The sequence below is a fragment of the Bos mutus genome, chromosome 7, assembly GCF_027580195.1.
Source record: "Bos mutus isolate GX-2022 chromosome 7, NWIPB_WYAK_1.1, whole genome shotgun sequence".
Classification (NCBI taxonomy): Eukaryota; Metazoa; Chordata; class Mammalia; order Artiodactyla; family Bovidae; genus Bos; species Bos mutus.
Window position 1 is genome coordinate 21,599,170 of NC_091623.1, and position 21,382 is coordinate 21,620,551.

The 21,382-nt window shown below is 39.5% G+C and overlaps 1 protein-coding gene across 1 annotated transcript in view; it reads left to right on the plus strand.

Annotated features, from left to right (window-relative positions):
• The window catches only part of ADGRV1 (adhesion G protein-coupled receptor V1), a 542,489-nt gene that overhangs the window by 244,917 nt on the left and 276,190 nt on the right, over nucleotides 1–21,382 (plus strand). Inside the window, 1 exon segment of the mRNA XM_070373127.1 lies at nucleotides 5,557–5,657. Coding sequence (XP_070229228.1) covers nucleotides 5,557–5,657 — 101 coding nt within the window.

The following is a 21,382-nucleotide window of genomic DNA, read 5'->3' on the forward strand; positions in this document are numbered from 1 at the left end:
ACTAAAAAGCCCCTTGATGAAAGTGAAAGAGGAGAGTGAAAAAGTTGGCTTAAAGCTCAACATTCAGAAAACGAAGATCATGGCATCTGGTCCCGTCATTTCATGGGAAATAGAAGGGGAAACAGTGGAAACAGTGTCAGGCTTTATTTTGGGGGGGCTCCAAAATCACTGCAGATGGTGACTGCAGCCATGAAATTAAAAGGCGCTTACTCCTTGGAAGGAAAGTTATGACCAACCTAGATAGCATATTCAAAAGCAGAGACATTACTTTGCCAACAAAGTTTCGTCTGGTTAAAGCTATGGTTTTTCCTGTGGTCATGTATGGATGTGAGAGTTGGACTGTGAAGAAGGCTGAGCACCAAAGAATTGATGCTTTTGAACTGTGGTGTTGGAGAAGACTCTTGAGAGTCCCTTGGACTGCAAGGAGATCCAACCAGTCCATTCTGAAGGAGGTCAGCCCTGGGATTTCTTTGGAGGGAATGATGCTAAAGCTGAAACTCCAGTACTTTGGCTGCCTCATGCGAAGAGTTGACTTATTGGAAAAGACTCTGATGCTGGGAGGGATTGGGGGCAGGAGGAGAAGGGGACGACAGAGGATGAGATGGCTGGATGGCATCACTGACTCGATGGACGTGAGTCTGGGTGAACTCCGGGAGTTGGTGATGGACAGGGAGGCCTGGCATGCTGCAATTCATGGGGTCGCAAAGAGTTGGACACGACTGAGCGACTGAACTGAACTGAACTGAAATCAGCACAATCCAGAGTTCTTTGAAGCATGCTTATTATTTTGTTCAGGTTTATTAAACTGTAAGGGCTTCCAGGGTGGCTCAGACAGTAAAGTATCTGCTGCAATGTGGGAGAACTGGGTTTGACCCCAGGTTGGGAAGATGCCCTGGAGAAAGGAATGGCAACCCACTCCAGTATTCTTGCTTGTAGAATCACATGGACAGAGGAGCCTGGCAGGCTACACTCCATGGGATTGTAAAGAGTCAGACACAGCTGAGCTACTAACACTTTGATTATACTGTAAGAATATTCTAGTTGTGCCTTTTATATTTTATAAGCTGATATTTTGATAGTTTTTCTAGAAAAAAAAAAACTTTATTAGATGCCACCCATTCTTTTCAAATTATTTTTGAAGGTGAGATATTTTCTAAATTTCTGTGTGACATTCACCCCAAAATATTAAGTTCATATTCACAGTAATCATTGTCCTAAGTTAGCCATTTTCATTATGGGGAGAGTATATCAAAAGTTTCATTCTATCAAATAGGTAGTTATTCACAAGAAGAATAGAGAAAGATGTGTAAGAGTTTAAAAAAAATTAAGTAGTTTGAAGGGGTAACTGCAGGTGACAGAGAAGTCAGAGAGCTTTGTCTAACTCTGACATGGCAGAAAAATGTAGAATTTATCTTGCTAGGTACGCGTAGCTGCGTTGTGTAGCATGACCCACACTGCACATAACCGAAGACAAGTCAAATATACTAAATAAGCAGATTTAGTTCCAGGATTGATTAGTTCAGCACCTCAGTGGCATCCTCAGGGGCCCAGCCTCTCCTCATGTCTCTGTTTTGCTCTCCTCAAAGGTTTTCCTTTTACTTTCTCCACCTCGCCTCTGCATGGTCTTGAGCTGGCTGTGGCAGCTCTGAACTTCCCACAGCTATGTCTGGGCTTGCCAAGAGAAAAGCGCTTATTTGGATCCTGTTTTAAGAGCCATGAAAACTGTGCTGAAAACCACCCAGAGTGTTTCCCCTCACATCTCTGACCAGAACTGTGTTATGTGACCTTTTATAGACAGTCCCTTTACAGTCTGACACACCGTCTCCAGTCAGTGTTTCTCCGATGATGGAAGTGTTGTGCCCTCTTCAGGTGGTGGCTACTGACCACATCTGGTTATCGAGCCCTTGAAATGTGGCTAGAACAGTTGGGACCTGAATGTTTCATTCTATTAATTCTAATTAGTTAAAATCTACCTGGCCCTGTGTGGCTATTCTACTGAACTTCACATGTTACCCGAAGGCTGGTCTCCTGGTAACCTCTCCCCCTGGAGTAAATCCTTCCTTCTAATACACAGAACTTGTGTCCTGTCAAATGTTGCATATGGACTTTTGTTCAACCTAGTAGACTTTTCCGGATTGACAGTTTTGTTTTCCTATCCTTAGCTTAGTAGCTGTAATCCAGGGGCATTGTGTGGAAGGGAGGGTTGAAGGAATTTGGGAATTAGTAGAGATGAGCAACAGAAATGTTAAAAAGGTGATAGTTACAGCCAGCATTAGGTGGAGGAATAGAAAAATCCTAAGGTAACAGGTGAGTATTTGATTTAATAATTTAGCGGTCATTTGGTTTTTCTTATGTTTATCTATAGAGGTGGCGTTGGTGATAAAGAACCCGCTTGCCAGTGCAGGAGACGTGGGTTTGATCCCTGAGTCAGAAAGATCCCCTGGAGGCGGGCATGGCAGCCCACTCTGGCATTCTTGCCTGAAGAATCCCCTGGACACAGGAGCCTGGTTCTTTCTTTTCACAAAGAATCAGACACAACTGAAGTGACTGAGCACACACGCATAGAGGAGACAGAGATACATAAGAAAACAATATAAAATTTATAAATATTTTAAAGCAATTTTCATGGGGAAAATGTAATGTTTGACTTCTGGAGTATAAACTTTAGTTATTTTGAAAGTATATCTCATTCTTAAGGGATACCAAACAAGAGTTGTTTGCTAGATATGTATGTTCATATATAAACATTGCACGTATTTATGCACATACGGACATTCAAATATTATATAGACAAATAACAAGAGCTTTGGTCCTCTTTGGTACTAACAAAAGAATCTAGCTGTTCTTTAGAGTTTTTCTTATCTAAATCAAAGATTATCAATGTTATTATTTTGTTAAGGGTAATTTATCTTCCCTCTTACTGTCTAATCATATAGAAAAGTCATTTGTGTTAGTAAACTGATAAATTTTTTTTCCAATGAAGTCTGTAACCTACATAGTACTAGGGAAAAAAAGTAAATGAAGATTATTCAATTAGTTACATGTTTGTTTTTCTGCCTAGTTGCCAAGGAATCAATCTCTAAGAAACTATTTAGAGATTACTTTGAGGTAATACCTGGAATTGTTATGCTTTATTTTTTAGAATTCCTTTTAGAATTATAATTTTTGTACTATGTAATTTATATATTAAGGAAATTTAAACCAAAAAATAATTGTTAGTTTAAAAAAATCTGGCTTGTATACTTAAATTTTGTATGCTAAATATAGCTCTTCAATATCAGACGAGAAAATAAAAGGTAAATACTTAGTCTTTAGGAACTCAGTAACCAAAGTATTTAATTCTTTACATCTAAGGTATTCAGTAACTCTCCCAGGGTCAGCTGAGGCCAGGCTGCTTGAGGCTTTTTTCGCTGCGTCCTTTTTTCCTAAATAAAACAAGCACTTAGATAACATCATACATAGTTACAGGCTATCAAAATCCAGCCCATTTTCCTGCCCCTGGCTTTGAGTCCTGGACTGCCACAGGCGTCATGCTAGCATTTTTAATTAAAGCTTAGTAGACTTAATTAAATATTCTTGATCTGGTCAAGTTTAAGGGTACTAAATTTATATCACGAAATGGGAGTATAATGGAGAATTACCAAGTTAGGGGGAAAGGCTGTAAATAAGCTCTTTTTGGGAACTAGCAAAAACAGTTGATTCAGGAGTATTTTTCCTTTGCCCATCACAAATCCCCTAGCCTCATATTGTTACCATCCACCACGGTAAGCTCGCAGAAAAGCAGCCTACATGAAATGAAATTTGCAAGGCCCTGCTTTTAAGTCAGTGTATTACACACACAGACATACACACACACACACACTCTCTCTCTCTCTCTCTCTCTTACACACTCAACTTGAACTTTGAGTTTAAGGTGGCTCTGATCCTCATAGAAATGCAAAATGTACATTAGTGAGTTTGGAGCAACAGCTTCAATAGTTTATAAGCTGTCTAAGCAAAGATGCAGTTTCTGGGTATACTGTATACCTTTGTGGGTGGATTTGGGAGGCACCCTCAGGACCTGCACACCTGTCCCAGAACGCCTCATGGCAGCCTTCCAAAAAAATGGATTACTCCAGATCTCTTGGCCAAATTTCTAGGCCGAAAGCCTTGACTAATGCAGAGCCTCACTTCCTGTGTGAAACTTTGTCTACCTTTTGCAAACCTAAACATACTGAGAGCTTTTCCCGAAAGGACTTCTGAGAGGCATTTCTGTGCTGACGAGTAGTCACAGACCCCACGTAGGCATTTTGCAGCTGCCCAGTCAACTTATGCCAACATGTGGTGTATGTTCCATCGCTTCAGAAAAGATAATGAGGAAACAAAATAAATGTAGCTTCTCCCGTTTGCCAGGGGGGCATTGATGAATGAGATAATGCGTGCAAAATACAGGGCAGAGCAACATACACAAGCCAGTTGTTATGCGTCAGTACTTCCTAGACAAAATAACCCTACAAAGGATGAGAGTAGAGTAAAAGGCTTAAGTGATAAAGCAAATATGTTGCTTTATGCAGCACATTTAAATTTTTTAAAGTCAGGAAATCTTTTAAAATATGTATACATTTAAAACCTAATAGTGGGGACTTCCCTGGCAGTCCAGTGGTTTAGACTTCTTCCAATGCAGGGGGTGTTGGTTCAGTCCCTAGCTGGTGAGCTAAGATCCTGTATCCGTGGCCAAAAATCCAAAACATAAGCAATATTGTAACAAATTCAATAAAGACTTTAAAAATGGTCCACATACAAAATCTTAAACTAATATTAAATTTATACAAATTGCAAGATAAAAAATGTATGGGTTATTCCTGAGATTCTAATTATCCCCTTGAAGTAGTGTAGGTAGGTGAAGTTCAAGTAGATTCAAAAAAAATAAGAATAATGTTTTTCACACCACTTAGAAACGTAGATATTTAGGTTAAAAGCCATCTTGGTGGGAAAGAACACATTTTGTTCCTGGTTTTGGCACCTAGGAGTGTAAGGTTGCTTTTAAAATTCATAATCACCACTTGTGTAATTGCCTAACTATTCTTAGTAGATAAAAGGGGTAATTACCAAACTTGAGTTCTGGTAGCATCAATCCCAACTTTATGCCTGAAAAATTCACCTATTCACCTCCACAAATATATCTATTTAGCCAAGGCACCCATTCTTAGAAAATTTAGATTGGAATTTGATTCTTCTCTTAAGCAGTAATACTTGTCTGATGGAAACAGAAAACCAAAAGTTTAATGAAATTATTAATCAGCTTAATTTGTGCTTTGTTTTTAGTAGGGATGTAAACAAGTTGATATTTGAAATGTAAAGTTCCCCTTTGGGCTTAATTGAGAAGTGTGAGGATTTTATATGTCTGGTCAAGTGGAGCGGGTTGAAACTGAAACATGAACGTCCCCAGAGATATTGTGCTACGCGACCTTGTATTGTAAGCACAAAGATACGGTGCTTACCTTCTCTGAATATTTAAGCCTGCTCCTTTTTGTTCATGGATTGTAAAACCACACGTGGGCTTTTTTGTTCCTACAGGTCTCTGCCTGGCTGTTCTTTCCCATATCTTCTGTGCCCGGTATTCCATGTTTGCAGCTAAACTTCTGACTCACATGCTGGCAGCCAGCTTAGGTACACAGGTAGGAGAGCGTGGGATTTCCCACTTTCATGCAATGTTCATTTCTTCTGTGATCCTTGAGCTGAGTATATAAGTAAAATTTAATCTCACCCTAGTTGAAATAAGCTTGCTTAGTTTTGTAGTGGAGAAGGATGAGGAAGGAGACCCGTAAGAGCAAATGAGAGTATCAGGTCTAAGCAGTGTAACAGTTTTGAGCTCCTTTATCTCTTCTACAGATAATTACCTTAATATCACCGCTTACAAAGAAAATTGCTGCTGCTTATTAAGAAGCATCATGTTGGCAATTTATACATGTAAATATATTGTAAATGTATATATAATGTTTATATTAAAATTAGCACATTTTAGTTTAATCTGAATAAAATATGCTGTGTTACAGATCCTTTATATGGAGGTCATTAAAATGATACACATTTTAAGACATCTGGATAATATATTTTGCTTTATTTAGTATTATAGAACACAATTTGGTAGAACTTTCTTTTTTGAAAAGCTGTCTATGGCAGAAGAAATAACGTGAAAAACACTGAGTCATTCATTAGCATGCATTTTAAGCCATATAGTTTTTAAAGCCCAGAAGGCAGATCGAGATGAAATTAAATGCCTTTTCTGTCCATAAGGTACTCACAGTCTAAAACAGTAGATGTGTGTACAGATAACTCTGATGCAGTGTGATAAGTGTAAACAGACTGTGTGTGAAGATACGTGAGGACTTAAGTTTTCTGTGAAGGTTAAGAAAGTCTTCCTAGAGGAGGTGATATTTGGGCTGAGCTCAAATGAAAAGTTCCTGCAGCTTCTTGATTAGCAGTGAGATGGGCATAGACGTAAGTATAAGTAAACATGATCCCTTCTACTTGAAGGCTGTAATTGCAGTTCTAGATTGTAAGAATACACTATATAGTGTTATTATTGAGAGAACTTGGCAATGCTATTTTATAAAATTTCCTCTGTTTTGGATGGTGGGTGCACTTCTAGAGTGCAGAAAATGCTATTTCCTGATTCTTTGCTAGTGTATGCATGATTCGATTTATGTAAATTTATTGTGCTGTATGCATAGATTTTGCATGCATTTTAAGATGCTAATGGCATTCTACTGAATTCCAGGCAGAACTTTTGAAAATATTATTAGAAGAGGGGTTGAAACATAAAATGGAAAATTATTTGGAACACTGGCCTTCTCTTGCCTTTTTACTCCCAGGAGTGAAAATGACATGAGCAAATTTCATAACACTCTTTTTCTAGGGGACAATTAACTGCTGAATTCTAAGTAGAAGATCCCAGATTGTGCTTTTAAAGTACCTATGAACTATGAGAGGTAACAGCTGTTACCAAAGAGGGGCTTCCATTGAGTTTGACGAGGCTATTTATATTGCCTTGGTAACTATCTTAGCTGTCTGATCTTGCTTTTGCTTCTTGTATTTAAGATCTTAGAAAACCCACCTTCCATAATTAGCGTTTACTTGGCTGTATTCACCACCCACTCTGGTGATTTTTTGGCAGCAGAGTTTGTACAAGTCTTAATTATAGAACCATAGAATTACAGACAAGTCTTCAGTGTCCTAGCAGACAAATTTGCTCATGTCTAGGGATGTGAAAAAGAAGACTCAGGATTTATATCTTGGGATGTTGCCTTCTGATTCACATTGCACTTAACGTTAATTTTGGAGAAAGTGGTTAGTCAAATCCATGTTTTTCACCATATTTTTAGAAGAGATAAAACAGTGTGGCATGAAAACCCTGCACTGTTTGACTTGTGACATGGAATAACTAAAAAATAATGTCCGTAGTTTATTTTTGGCAGGAGGATTGTTGATAGGTTTTTGATAGAAAGTTCTCTTTCCTCAAAATGTTTTACCCATGTACTTTGATTTTTAAATATACTCTCTAAAATAAAGAGAATAATTTTCTCCCTTAACACCTTTTAGCTAAGCCTTTGAAAATTCCTTAGATTCTCCAAAAATAGAAATGGAACTGACGGTAGGAACTTGGGCCTGCCTTTTCTTTTATGGATTTTAAAATCATGTTTATATCTGTAGTTATAGAATCTTGCCAGTTGCAGGGGGGTAGAGGGGTCCAGGTCCTTTCTTAGATCTCTCATTTGGATCTTCTATCAACTTAAGGTTCATATTCTTGTAGAGAAGTCTTAATGGAGAAGGAAATGGCAACCCACTCCAGTGTTCTTGCCTGGAGAATCCCATGGACGGAGAAGCCTGGTAGGCTACAGTCCATGGGGTCGCACAGAGTCGGACACGACTGAAGCGACTTAGCAGCAGCAGCAGCAGCAGAGAAGTCTTAAAAAAATACAGTTTGACCTGTGGTTCTTTGGCTAAAAGAATAAAATTTCTCTAGATGGCCTCAAGAGTTTGAGTTGTGAATCTTTTGCAGGCAGGTCTCCAAGACCGTTTGGTTTTAGTCTTTACTTCTGGCCTAAGTTGAATGACTTTTGTGCGAAAGGGCAGAATGGAAATGTCATGGCCTCTGACTTCCTCTCAGGACAGTGTGTCAGTGAGGGAGTCAGTCAGCAGGAGGAGAATGTGAGTCTGTCTCTGCTTCTAGAAATATCAGATCTAGAAATATATATTGTATCTAATAGTCTTGCTTTACAAGGCAAAAGATTCTGCTTTAATCTGGAATTTATGCCATTCAAGCATCTTTGAGAACCACTGACTATAAATTACCAGCAGGTGGCAGTAGACGATTTTTCTTTTCCTCCCAAAACTGGTTTTTGGTCTCTAGCAAAGATGGAATTTGAATCTGCCTGCCAGCGTAGGAGATTCAGAAGATGTGAGTTTGATCCCTGGGTCTGGAAGATCTCCTTGGAGTAGGAAATGGCAACCCAGTCTGATATTCTTGACTAGAAAATTCCATGGACAGAGGAGCCTGGTGGGTTACCTACAGTCCGTGGGGTCACAAGGAGTCGGACATGACCGAGCATACCTAACTGAACTGAAAGATGGAGTTCAGTAGAAAACTTGAGATTTTTTTTCTCAGCACTTCTTTCACTGGGCTAAAGATTATTCTACTGCAGCTTAGAAAATAGGCATTTGTAATTTTCTAGCTCTCCTCTTTTATCTCCTTTGTTCAGAATTGAGCTAATGAGTCTGAAAGGTACTGTGACAAAGCTTATGCATCACTAACTTGGACTTCCCTGGCCTCCCTGGTGGCTCAGACGGTAAAGAATCTGCCTGCAGTGCAGGAGACTCGGGTTTGATCCCTGGGTCAGGAAGATCCCCTGGAGAAGGTCTTGGCAACCCACTCCAGTATTCTTGCCTGGAGAATCCCATGGCGAAGGGGCCTGGCAGGCTACAGTCCATGGGGTCACACAGAGTCGGACATGACTGAGCAACCAATACTTTCTTCTCTACTTACTTTTCAGTAAGTAGACTATATCTTTCTGTCACTTACCATTTATAGTTAAATTCAGGGGCATAACATTATTTTCGTTATATTTATGTTGTTATAAGCTTTGAGAAGTGAGTTGCTACAGGAAACTGTTTATTGAAGTGTCAGGGAAGCTTTGAGATCCAGTCTGAGTTTTCCTTATTGTTTACTTTTAAAGTATGTGCTTTTCCTTCAGTGCCGAGTTAAATGTTTCTCGTTCATCTGAAAGAAGGACGAGAAATCGTGAGACCATTATCTTTAAGCTTGAAGGAGAAGAGAGCAAACACATTTTCATGGCACTGGGTGCTATTTCTCGGAAAAACATCTAATTATATCTTTGAAATTTTTATCTTAGAATCACATTGCCAACCCACGTGTGCCCTGATAAGGCTGGTAAACAGCTAGGACAAAGGACAGGTTTGCAGTTCAGGGTTCTCAGTTCTGGGGGTTCTGTCAGGAAAAGCAGTTCTCCAAATCTAAAAAAAGAACAGAAGTTTCCTCATAGAAAACATGCGATAAGATAGAACTGCATTTACTGTGATTAATAAACTTAACTGGGGCAAAATGTTTGAGTTTTTTTTCCCCCCTGATTATTTGTTTTTGTTTGTTTGCATGGCCTAAGCATGGGAGTTTCCCAAGTGGCGTGGTGGTAAAGAATCTGCCTGCCAATGCAAGAGACGTGGGTTCGATCTCTGGATCAGGAAGATCCTCTGGAGTAGGAAATGGCAACCCAGTTCAATATTCTTGCCTGGAAATTTCCATGGACAGAGGACTGTGTCAGGCTACAGTCCAGGGAGTCGCAAAGAATCGGATGCGACTGAGTACGCATGTGCAAAACACACACACACACACACACACACACACACACACACAGCTTAAGCACATTTTTCTGAAGCTGAAAAGCTAATTAGTCTAGAAAAAAATGTGTATAAAAATACTCTCTGAATTCAGATGATGCCACATATCTGAAAATTTGATTTGAATTATTGGTAGCCGCTTGATGTCTAGGAGTTTTAGCTTGCATAGGCCTTCTCCTTAAGAAGGGCCCAGGAAATCACCTTAAAATTCAGAGGACTGTCCTCTGGAATTTAGCAAAAGTTCACTGTCAGTGATGTGTACAGTTTTCTCATTCATTCTGTGATGTTTTGAGAGGTCATGTTGCCATGTCATTTTGTTTCCTGGGTGGGATCGTGCTCAGATCTTCCTGCCAGTAAATTCTGCTTTAAACTGCAGTTTATTTTATTTTAGCTGTGAGTATCTGCATCTTTGAGTCTCAGGATCATTGGCTGTACATGACAGAAGCCAGATGCTTGCTGTGACCTCTTCAATACTGGTTCCTTGTGGCTACTCCAGGGTCTGGTTTCTCTCCTGGCAGCTTGCATTGCTGTGTTGAGACTGTCAGCTCAAGAAGGTCATTGTGTGTGTAGGATCTGGAAACATGTATCTGATAGGCATGTTTTTGTGGATTGAAGCAGGGTCAGATGGCAGTTGTAAAATGTTCATTACTCAGAACAGATTTTTCATTAAATCTGTTTTGGTCAATAGCTTGTTAAGCAGAGTATCCTTTGTTATTTTTGCTTTTGTTATTTAAGAAAAAGAAATTTAAAAATTTAAGTACAAAAATCAAAATTGAATCTTGCTTTGAGGCCGGGAGCTTGAGAAGCACAGATATTACTATTCAGTATAACATTTATGATCTTATATTAGTGCAGATGTAAATGGATTAGGAAAGTGTTTCCTGAAGTTTGATGTAGGCATCTTGTTAAAATTCAAATACTAATCATTAAGTGTGGGTAGGTTTCTGATTTCTGTTTCTTGAGGGATTAGGCTAGCTCTATCAGTGAAGAATCTGCCTGCAATGCTGGAGACCCAGGTTATATCCCTGAGTCAGGAAGATCCTCTGGAGAAAGGAGTGGCAACCCACACTCCAGTATTCTTCCCTGGAGAGTTGCATGGACAGAGGAGCCTGGCGGGCTGCAGTCCATGGGGTTGGAAAGAGTCGAGCATGACTTAGTGTGTCTGACTAACACTTTCATTATTTCATTCTGGTTGTTGATGCTGCTACTGCTGTGTTGCTGTTGTTGTTATTATTATTACTTAACCTGTAGTATTAACCTGTTTTCTTTACTATAAAATTATTTGTTGAAGAAATTCCACTAATTAAATTTTTGCTATCATTTAAAGTGTCATTGCCTTGAAACCATTTACAAACATTCATGTTTCCTTCCTGAAGAAGAAACTTCTGCTTCTGTTTCCTTCTGGTTTTCTTTTCTTCCCCCCTGGGTTACTAAGGGGGTTCCCTGGTAGCTCAGTTGGTAAAGAAGCCGCCTGCAGTACAGGAAACGCCAGTTAAGATTCCTGGGTCGGGAAGATCCACTGGAGAAGGGATAGACTACCCCCTCCAGTATTTCTTGGGCTTCCCTTGTGGCTCAGCTGGTAAAGAATCTGCCTGCAGTGTGGGAGACCTGGGTTCCATCTCTGGGTTGGGAAGATCCCCAGGAGGGTTATTAAGATACTCAGACAAAGGAACTCATGTAGGCCTGAGAGCGCAGACCAGGCTTTTATTTTGGTCTTTCTCATAGCATTTCACATTTCCAGAACTTCTCAGTGTTGTTTTTGGACATAAACCACCAGAAGGAAAGTATAACCAGCCCCGTCCCCCATTTCTTTCCTCTGTAGAGCTTGTAAACACTCCTACTTCAATAGTATTGAGTATGTAGGGCTTATATTTTTGTACAGAAAATTTTCAGGTATTTAACCGTATCTTTCCTTTATGTAGACATTGACTTGGTGAACATGAATAAAGAGCATTCTACACACACAGCCATGAATACACATTTGAGTTCCGCTTATTAAACTATTCACTTCTAGTTTAGGTATACTCATTAATGTGGCCAAAATATCACCACATTCATGATTATGAATACCCATCCAGCCATCCAGTGGTGAAATTAAAACAAAAATTTGAACATCCCCCATCAGCATCGTCAATCATCTGTGAACTCACCCGCTTCCACCTCACCTACCCTGTGACAGTGTTGAGATTGTGCAGCAGAAATACCAGGCAAGATATACATACATGAAGCGTGTAAATAACAGTCTGAAAATGACCCTTATGGTAAGAACCAAGCTGTATGTTAGCTCTGGGTGGGGGCCCCAACTTGAAAAGTCTCCCTGGAGCGAGTAGAATCAGACTCGGTTGTTTAAAAGATGGATGAGATGTGAAGAAACAGGATGTGGCACATTCTAGGCAAAGAAAGACCAGGAATAAAGACCCGAAGGCTATAGCGACCCTGGGAGTCCCACTTAGGAAAGGCCTGCTAGAAAAGCCAGCAACAGGTAAGGTGGTTGCATATTGTCTAAGAAGTGATGGGAGACACAGATGGAGTAGTCCAAAAGGGCACAACATTAAAGGATTAATCTGGCAATTAGAGATTAGATTGAAAATGGATTAAGGCAGGAGAAAATGGAATTCAGGAGATCAGTTTTGAGAGGCAGGGTGGGCAGTTTTGCCATCATCTGGTTATGACGCGTCATGAGCTTGGATAGTGGCAGTGGCAATGGAAATTCAAAGGAAAGAATTGAACGAACACACACACTCTGTTTTGGACTTCTCTGGTGGTCCAGGGGTTAAGACTCCGCACTCCCAAAGAGAGGGGCATGAGTTTGATCCCTGGTCAGGGAACTAAGACCCTCTATGCAGAGTCGGACATGACTGAAGTGACTCAGCAGCAGCATGCTGCTGTTGCTGGCAAAACTACCCCCAAAAACAATAAGAAAAACTTGTTTGCTCTATGAAAGTGTTACTGTTTCAGTTTTGTATTTAAATCAGTACAAAAGTCACATTGTAAATTTCATCTTATTTAATGTATCAATAAACATTAATATAGTACCTCCTGAGCATTAAATGAGGTTGATATTTGATACTAATACTCTTCCTATTTTACAACTGAGGAGACTGAGGCAGGAAGAGTTTTAAGTTACTTGTTCTAGGTCATGTAGTGATACATGAAAGAACTGGAAATGGAACACAAGCAGCCTTTAACCCTGGGCTTCCCAGGTGGCTCAGTGGTAAAATAATTCGCCTGCCAATGCAGGAGACGCAAGAGATGTGGATTCAGTCCCTGGGTCGGAAAGATCCCCTGGAGAAGGAACTGGCTACCCACTCCAGTATTCTTGCCTAGAAACTTCCATGGACAGAGGAACGTGATGGGCTATAATCCATGGGGTCACAGAGTTGGACAAGACAGCATGCATGCAGCCTTTAGCCGTTATGTACACTGCCTCACAAGTCATGAATTAATGGGATTTACTCTATCACCAAAAAGGTAGAGAGCCTTTTCTATTAAGTCATTTGACTTAGATAGAAAAGACTGAAAGTTTTAATAGATGGAGAGGGACACATGCAGTTTGGGGCATTAGGAATTCGGAGTTCCTGTAGCACATTTAAGCTAGTGACTTAAACGTTAGCTATGTAGACAAATGTTAACGCTATAAAGTAGTTCTTTGGTACAGGTTGCAGAGAGAACCTGATTCCAGAATACACATAACTGATGTCACAGGGACTTGCCTTTAAGGCACCGAACTGTGCAAAAAGAGATTTACATGTTTTGCTTTATTCATTCCTTATAACAACCAGATGAGGTGGGCACATTGAGCATTGCTGTTTTACAAATGGAAAGAATGGGCCGAGGAGAAAATCAGTCACCTGTCTCAACCTTCAGAGCTAGACCGTGGCAGCTGGAACAGTTCAAACTCAAGTCTGTCTGCCTCCAAAACATCTGTGTTTAAGACCTTGTGCCCTGTGGAATGAGAAGGGTCGTTAGAAGCAGCTAACTAAAAGCACAGTTAAAATTTCTGAGGCCAAAGAGGAAAAAAGGTTTCAAATGGGAGGATTTAGGATCAGTGGGAGATTAGTCCTCCATTTTGGCAAGAGTGGGATCACTGGAAACCTTGGTGAGAGATGATGAATAATAAGACTTACAAGGCTGGGGAGTTCAGTAGGATGGAAGGAAATAGAAGTGGTGTTTCAGGCCACACCTGAGGGAAGTGCGGCCGTGAAAGAAGGGGGCTTTTGGGGCAAAGAAAGTGGAACAGCTCTGGCCCCTCTGATATAAAAAGCTTGCAGCTTTTTAAGGGGAGGGTTTCCTTCTCTCCCATCTGACCCCCCCGGGGCCCATTGGTATTTTTCTTTTCCTGAGATAGAACTTTCTATAGCAGTTTGATGGAACGGTGATAGGAATTAGTAAATTTCTCTCTGGCCATGTTTTTATTTTTGCTTTTTGATTACTTTGAAATTTTTTACTCCTAAGGCAAGTTGACTCCCTCCTCTCCTGCCTAACCTCCTAATCACGTTATATCTAGGAGAAGATGAAAGTCTAGTTTGAGCTCCCCGCCCCCATTTCTTGAATCCAAATTTTTTTGATGACCTTATATTTTTGGCATTATTATTATTGAATTTTGCATGAACTTGTAATCCATCATGAAGAAAATTCGTAACTAGTGATTATCAAATAATTTGATAATCCAGTCTATCAGTATAAATGAAAATATTAATACTATGCTTTTCACAGGTATGTGCTTTGAGGGATTAAGTTGATACTGGTCTTTAAAATGGAAGAAAATTTGAATATTGATCAAAGTATTGAATTGCAGAAGAAATAATATATTTTATGTTTGCTTTCTAAGAACACATTTTCCTTAAATATCACATTTTTTTCTTAAAAATCTTCTAATAATAAAATCTAGCTCTCTTTTTTTTAGCAGGCCTTCAAAATTCAGCTCAATTGTAAACTCACTCAATTGAAAGTAAGTGGATGCTAAAGAAACAAAAATAGTATCCTGGTCACACTACTGGGAAATTCAAACTTTCCCAAGTGCTGAAGCTGCAAAGCTGCAGAAAGAGTGAGTAATATTCTGAATGAGGCTACAGTGACATTATCATGTTTGCAACATGGCTTCTGTTACTAGGAAAAATTGTGAAGCAAATCCAGACTTTACCAGAAAATACCGGTTTGGAATCTTGTATTACAGCCTCAAAAACATAAACTATCCTTGACTTTTACAAGACTTCATTTGATTTCCCAAAGTAGGGAAACATCAGCGTCTGAGAAAAAAAATGTTTTTATGAATGTTTAATGATAGCTCTAAAGAACTTTAACAAATATGGAGTGTAGGAGGAAGAGTCCCATTTTTGGAATTGAAGGGACAAATAGGGTAATATCCCAGGGCTGCAAGTGAAAAATCTTTGGAAAAATAATAAGAATATATGCCTTGCAGAGTTGTTAAGATAATCAGTCACGTTCAAAAAGCTTGAAGCACGGGGTCTGGGGGACAAACGAGGGGCAAAGTCTGAGGGTAAGGTAGTTCCTGCTATCACACACTGCAGACTCCCACTGGGTTCTTCTCTGAGTCCAGTGCTTCCTAATGCTCATAGGGGAACTGAGCCTGCTTTTCTCTGCTGAAGGTTTTCTTAAATCAATAGCAGGGGCAGTGACCATTTTTTCAGCCCCACCCTTTTTATATAATCAGCTCTATCATGCCCGTTACCACACCTCTCACTGTATTATCCCAGAAAGGCTTTTATGCTAGTCTGCAATATCTCTAGACACTGTATTAATTGTGTTTTGTTTTATTGTTCAAATGTGAGTTTTTTTTCTCCTCATCTTAAGTACTTTCTAGGTGTTTGTGTCTTTATTGCTTGTATTGATTTGTTAGAACCTTAGGAACTGTAGAGAGACAGATGGACGGATGGATGGATAGATGAATAGATAGATACCTATTTGGAAAAAAAAAAAAAACTATGTGTGTGTCTGGTTTGACCTTGTGGATGTGCATTTGAAATTTGGAATAAGGATTTATAAAAAATTTTCTTGAAGTATAGTTGATTTGCAGTTTCTGCTATACAGCATAATGACTTGGCTATACATATATATTCTTTTTCATTTTCTTTTCCCTTATGGTTTATCACAGGATGTGGACTATCGTTTGTGGTATTATACAGTCGGACCTTGTTATTTATTCTTCCTGTATATACTAACTGCATCTCCTAACCACAAACACCTAATCCTTCCCTTCCCCAGCCCCACTTCCCCTTGGCAACAGCACGTCTGTTCTGTGTCTCTGAGGCTGTTTCTGTATCATACCTATGTTCATTTGTATAGTATTGTAGATTCTGCATGTAAGTGATATCACATGATATTTGTCTTCCTCTTTTTGACTTACTTTGCTTAGTATGATAGTTTCTAGATCCATTCATGATGCTGCAAATCTGCAAATGTCATTATTTCATTCTTTTTTATGGCTGAGTAATATTCCATTGTGTTATATATACACCATATCTTCTTTACACATTCATCTCTCAGTCAAGGACCATAGGATGCATGTATCTTTTCCAGTCGAAGTTTTATCTGGGTATATCCAGCAGTAAGATTGCTTGGTCATATGGCAACTCTATTTTTTAGTTTTAGGCTTTTGTGGAACCTCTATACTGTTTTCCATAATGGCTATACCAGTTTACACTCCCATCCACAGTTAAGAGGATTCCCTTTTCTTCACACCTTCTCCAAGATTTCTTATTTGTAGACTTTTAAATGATGGCCCTCTTGCCTGGTATGAGGTGGTACTCTTTGTAGTTTTGATTTGTTTGCTAGTGATTAGCAATGATGAGCATCTTTTCATGTACCTCTCGCCATCTGTATGTCTTCTTTGGAGAAATGTCTTCAAATCTTCTGCCCATTTTTTCAGTTGGATTGTTTTATTTTATTTTATTTTTTTGATACTGAGTTGTGGAATCTGTTTGTATATTTTGGAAATTAAGCCCTTCTCTGTTACATTATTTGCAGATATTTTCATGTCTGTAGGTTTTTTTTTTCTTTTGTTTATGGTTTCCTTTGCTCTACAGAAGCTTGTAAGTTTGATCAGTTCCCATTTGCTTATTTTTGTTTTTATTTCTCTTGGGAATAGGCATATTTTTTTAAACACAGAAACACTATTTAATGAAATAATACTGCTAAGGACTACCATAAGCACTTGATCTATGTGGGTCCATGCAGTCCTTAAAACACTCTCTGGAACCATCAGTCTTATTAGGATTGCCTCTGCATTGCACATGAGAAATCTGAGACCCCAAACAGATACATTACTTGTCCTAGGTCCATGGCCCCATCTCTATCTGCAAAGGACACCTCAGAACCCATCAACGGTGCTTTTCCCTCCTCTTTCACGGCACATAGTGTGTTCCCCTGCAGACATGAAAAAAAAAAAAAAAAGAATAGCCTTGTTGAGATAGAATTCACATGCCGTATATTTCACCCATTGAAAGTGTATAATTCAGTGGCTTTCAGTATATTCACAGAATTGTTCACCCACTTCCGCAGTTTTATTTTTGTAGTTTTTATTGAGTATAGATAACATTTATTCCTGTACTGATCTTGTTCGTAGGCATCTCTTTAATCTTTATAGCTTTTGACATCTTGCTTCCTTTCGTGGATCTTTTCAATGAGCGGCCCTCACCGAATTGGTTTCTGCATTTCCATACACACCTGTAAGTCCCAGGAAGTTGTGCCTGAGTTTCAGCTGCTTGCTCTGCCAACAGTGTCTTATGTGTAATTGTCTATCGCCTAACTGAGCTTTAAGTTTCTGAGCAAAGAGATTATTCTGTTTTTTACATCATATACTATTCCCAAAAGGTATATAAGAGGGCCAGCAGTTATCCAAGTAAAGTAGCCTTTTCTTTCGGGTTGTGAGTCATGTGAGTCTAGAACCATCTTTCTGGTAGAGTCCCGTTTGGGAGCATCTTCCAAGAACATGGGCTCTGTGTTCTGACAGGAATGAAGAGGAGTTTGGTTTCAGGCACTATGTTTTAGGTGTCAAGGTGAATGTTAGTTCTAAGGGGGGATGTTACTGCCAAATAGAAACATTTACATGCCATGTATCAACAACCAGGTGCATTTCAGAAGACAGCATGTGCAAGTGCTTTCGTGGCCTGGAAACAGAGAAATTCTACTGCCATCCCAGAGCTCCCCTTTCAGCCCCACCTCATCCCAGAATATGCCCTCACTCCTCTGATACAGAAATCAAAGCTGAGTGAAAGTCAACTTCTGAAATGATATTCTCAATTTTTGCATTTTTTAAAGCTCTATTGGTATGAATATTCCCCTTCAAAAACATGTATAGTATTAACCATATCTGGGGATTTAAATGCATTGTATCTCTCTGCTTCCAGAAGATATCTCAGTTGTATCCTCTTCTGTCAATCTTTACCTTTTTCATGCTCATCTCTTTTTTATAGTAACATCCAAGTTATTGGGTTGGCCAAAAAGTTCGTTCAGATTTTTTTCATGATGAAACGTTTATTACCCACGACTTTACCCTGGCCCCTTTCTTTATAATCTGTTTTTTTCTCAGCAGCCAGAATAGTGCTGTTAAAGACTAAATCTGCTAAAGTCCTTCAGTGACTTCCTACTGGAAATAAGAAACTTCTGACCTGCATCCAACAGGCCACGAGGATCGTCGCTGCCCGCATAGCTCTTGCCTGCTCCCATCTCCACCCATTCACCCAGCACCAGGGACAGTGGACTCTTCTCAGGTCATTAAATGTGCCACTTCCCTCTTATCCTGGGTCCTGGGTTCCAGTTAATCTCTAAGCCTGGAAAGTTCTGCACTACTGCTTTGCTCATTCATATATTTATTCATCCATCCTTCGTTCACATATGATCAGCTCACACGTCACTTCCGAACAGCCTCCCTGAGTGGCCCTCCCACCCCACAATATCTCATCATCATTATGTGTACTTCATGCCGTATATCCGTATCTGAATTCTCTTGTTCATTTACTGTATTCATTCCTCTCCTTGCTCCCTACTTCCTGCCTCCTAAAACATAAACTCTATTAGACCAGGACTCCCTGTCTTGCCCGTTGCTGTGTTTCTAGCAGCCATAAAAAAAACTTTTGGGATCATATTAGATTTCTAACAAAAGCTAGTTAACGTGGTAAGCAATGAGATGAAAGGAAATTGTAGTCTTGCTCCTAGTGGACATCTTCAATTTAAATGTAACCCACTGCCATTTTCTCATGAAAATAAACTTTCCATATTCTCAATCCCTTAAAGAAAAACCAGAATTTTAAAAAATAGATTATTCATGTTCTTGAAGAACTGTAATGTTCTAGTGAGCTACAACTTAGAAAAAAATTACATTATAAGTCTTGGTTTATAATTTAAGTATGTTCAATTCAAGATTAGTTTTTCCACACAAGTAGTTATAACGAGACATTAAGATCCCAAACCAGCTACTGAAACCCTTTAACTCTTCATCCGACTATTATGGATTCTAATAGTAACTTTTCTTCATGTATAAACACATTCTGGTTTCTATCTGGGAACTTCAAGAAAATCCTTGATGCTTCCACAGCCTCTGGTACCTGGTTTGCCGTCCTTCAGAAGTCCATAGAGGAACTTCCCTGGCGATCCGGTGGCTAAGACTCTGTGCTCCCAAAGCAGGGGGTTCAGGTTTTATTCCTGATTGGGGAACTGGATCCCATATCAATAATGAAGAGCAAAGATCCTATGTGCTGCAAATAAGATGCAGCACAGCCAAATAAATAAAAATAATTTTTTTTAAGTCCGTAGAAGCTGACCTGAGGGTTCAGAATGGGGTAGGGAGAGGAGAGAGGAGCTCAGGGGGAGAGGAGCCCCAGGGGAGAGGCAGATTTCTTGAACCCCGCTTCCTGAATTTGGATAAATGCTTCTGTACATGAGTTGGATAGCAAATCTGAAGGGTTTCTAGAGCTTGTGGGCATCGTGTTAAGATAGAGATTTGGTTCATAAAGCAGAGTAGCTTTATTAACTTCTTATTGAGAAGCAAGGTTAGAGACGAGAGAAGTACCACTGGAATACACAGAATAAGTTTTTCTGTACTCTGTAATAAAATCGCTGTATCACATAGGAATAACATTTTGTGTTGAGCGTAGACACTCAGGAGAGATAGTAACCAATTATAACAGCTGCTTCTAATAAACAGTTCACTAATAAGTGTCTGTAAGTGCCAAAGTAATTAAAATGGGCCACTGAAAATAAGGATGTAAGTATCAAGGTTGTCACATTGGATAGTGTGTTGAAATTAGGGCTTTGATGAAATAACCCAACACACTGTGATATGTCTAGATATAACAAACAATCCTGCCTTGTTTAGGTCATGTTTTTAATCATTATGAAACCACTGTTAGTTTCTGAGCTTATTGCACATACGTGATACCACATCCCCAAAGCCTTTGAATCTGTGCGTAACAGAAAGCGTTCATTTCTATGCCTGGTATTACAAGTGGGTTAATTTGATATAGCAATCACAAAAACCCACTCTGTCCCTCCAAAAATTTTTTTAAAAATTAGAGCCTTTGCCTTTACGGAGTATGGTTTTGTACCTCGGAAACCTTTAGATAAAAATGTGAAAGTATTGGTTAAGTTCCTTCGCCTCTTTGAATCTGCCTAGAGAAGTGTTCAATAAATATTTGTTTTACCAGGGCAATATAAGCATGTTAAATTATATAAATAGAGGCGTGTAGGTATTGCTTACACAGTTTCTTTATTCCACAGCAGTACAAAGGCTGGAGGCGTTCAAGAGGTTAACCCCAGGAGGACAGAGTGGCAAGGGTACCACTGTCAGCTCAGGTCACAGTCACAGCTCAGGTCACAGTCACAGCTCAGGTCACGGTCATGACCTCTGCTAACTCACTGGGTGCTTGTGGCACTCCATAAACCCAGTCTTATGTTGTACAGACAGCCCATACTTGAGCAACTCGCAGCTCTGAGGATTAGGAATCGCTCTTTGAAAATGTTTGTCAGGGTTAATTATTGAAGGCTCTCGTATGAAGGTAGAGGAGTCAAATGAGGGCAGCTGGGTCTGTCTCCTGCCTCTTGTTTGAGTCTAAGTCAGAGCAGCAGAAGAAATATATTTATTCTCTAGGTAGCCAAAAGAAAAGGGCCTTTCCTGAAGTTTTTGTGGAAACCCAATTTAAATTTATCTCCTTGTGTATATATCAACCACCTTTCATTGTTCACATTTTGCAAGCGTTTAATGTCATATGTAACATTCAGCTCTTTGCTAGGAAAGGCAGACATAAATGAGATGTGCTTTAGACACTGGAGCATTTATAGTCTTCTACAGTGGGGAATAAACATGTAAATAAACGAATGCAGTCGAGTGTGGTAGGCGTATGATTGTAGTCTGTGCAGCATACAGTGGGAAACCAAAAAAGGGGAGTTATTAAATCTTTCCAGGGCAAGGGGTGGGGTCAGGAGAATCTTTATAAGATGAGAGTACTAAAGCTGTTTTGAAAGATAGAAG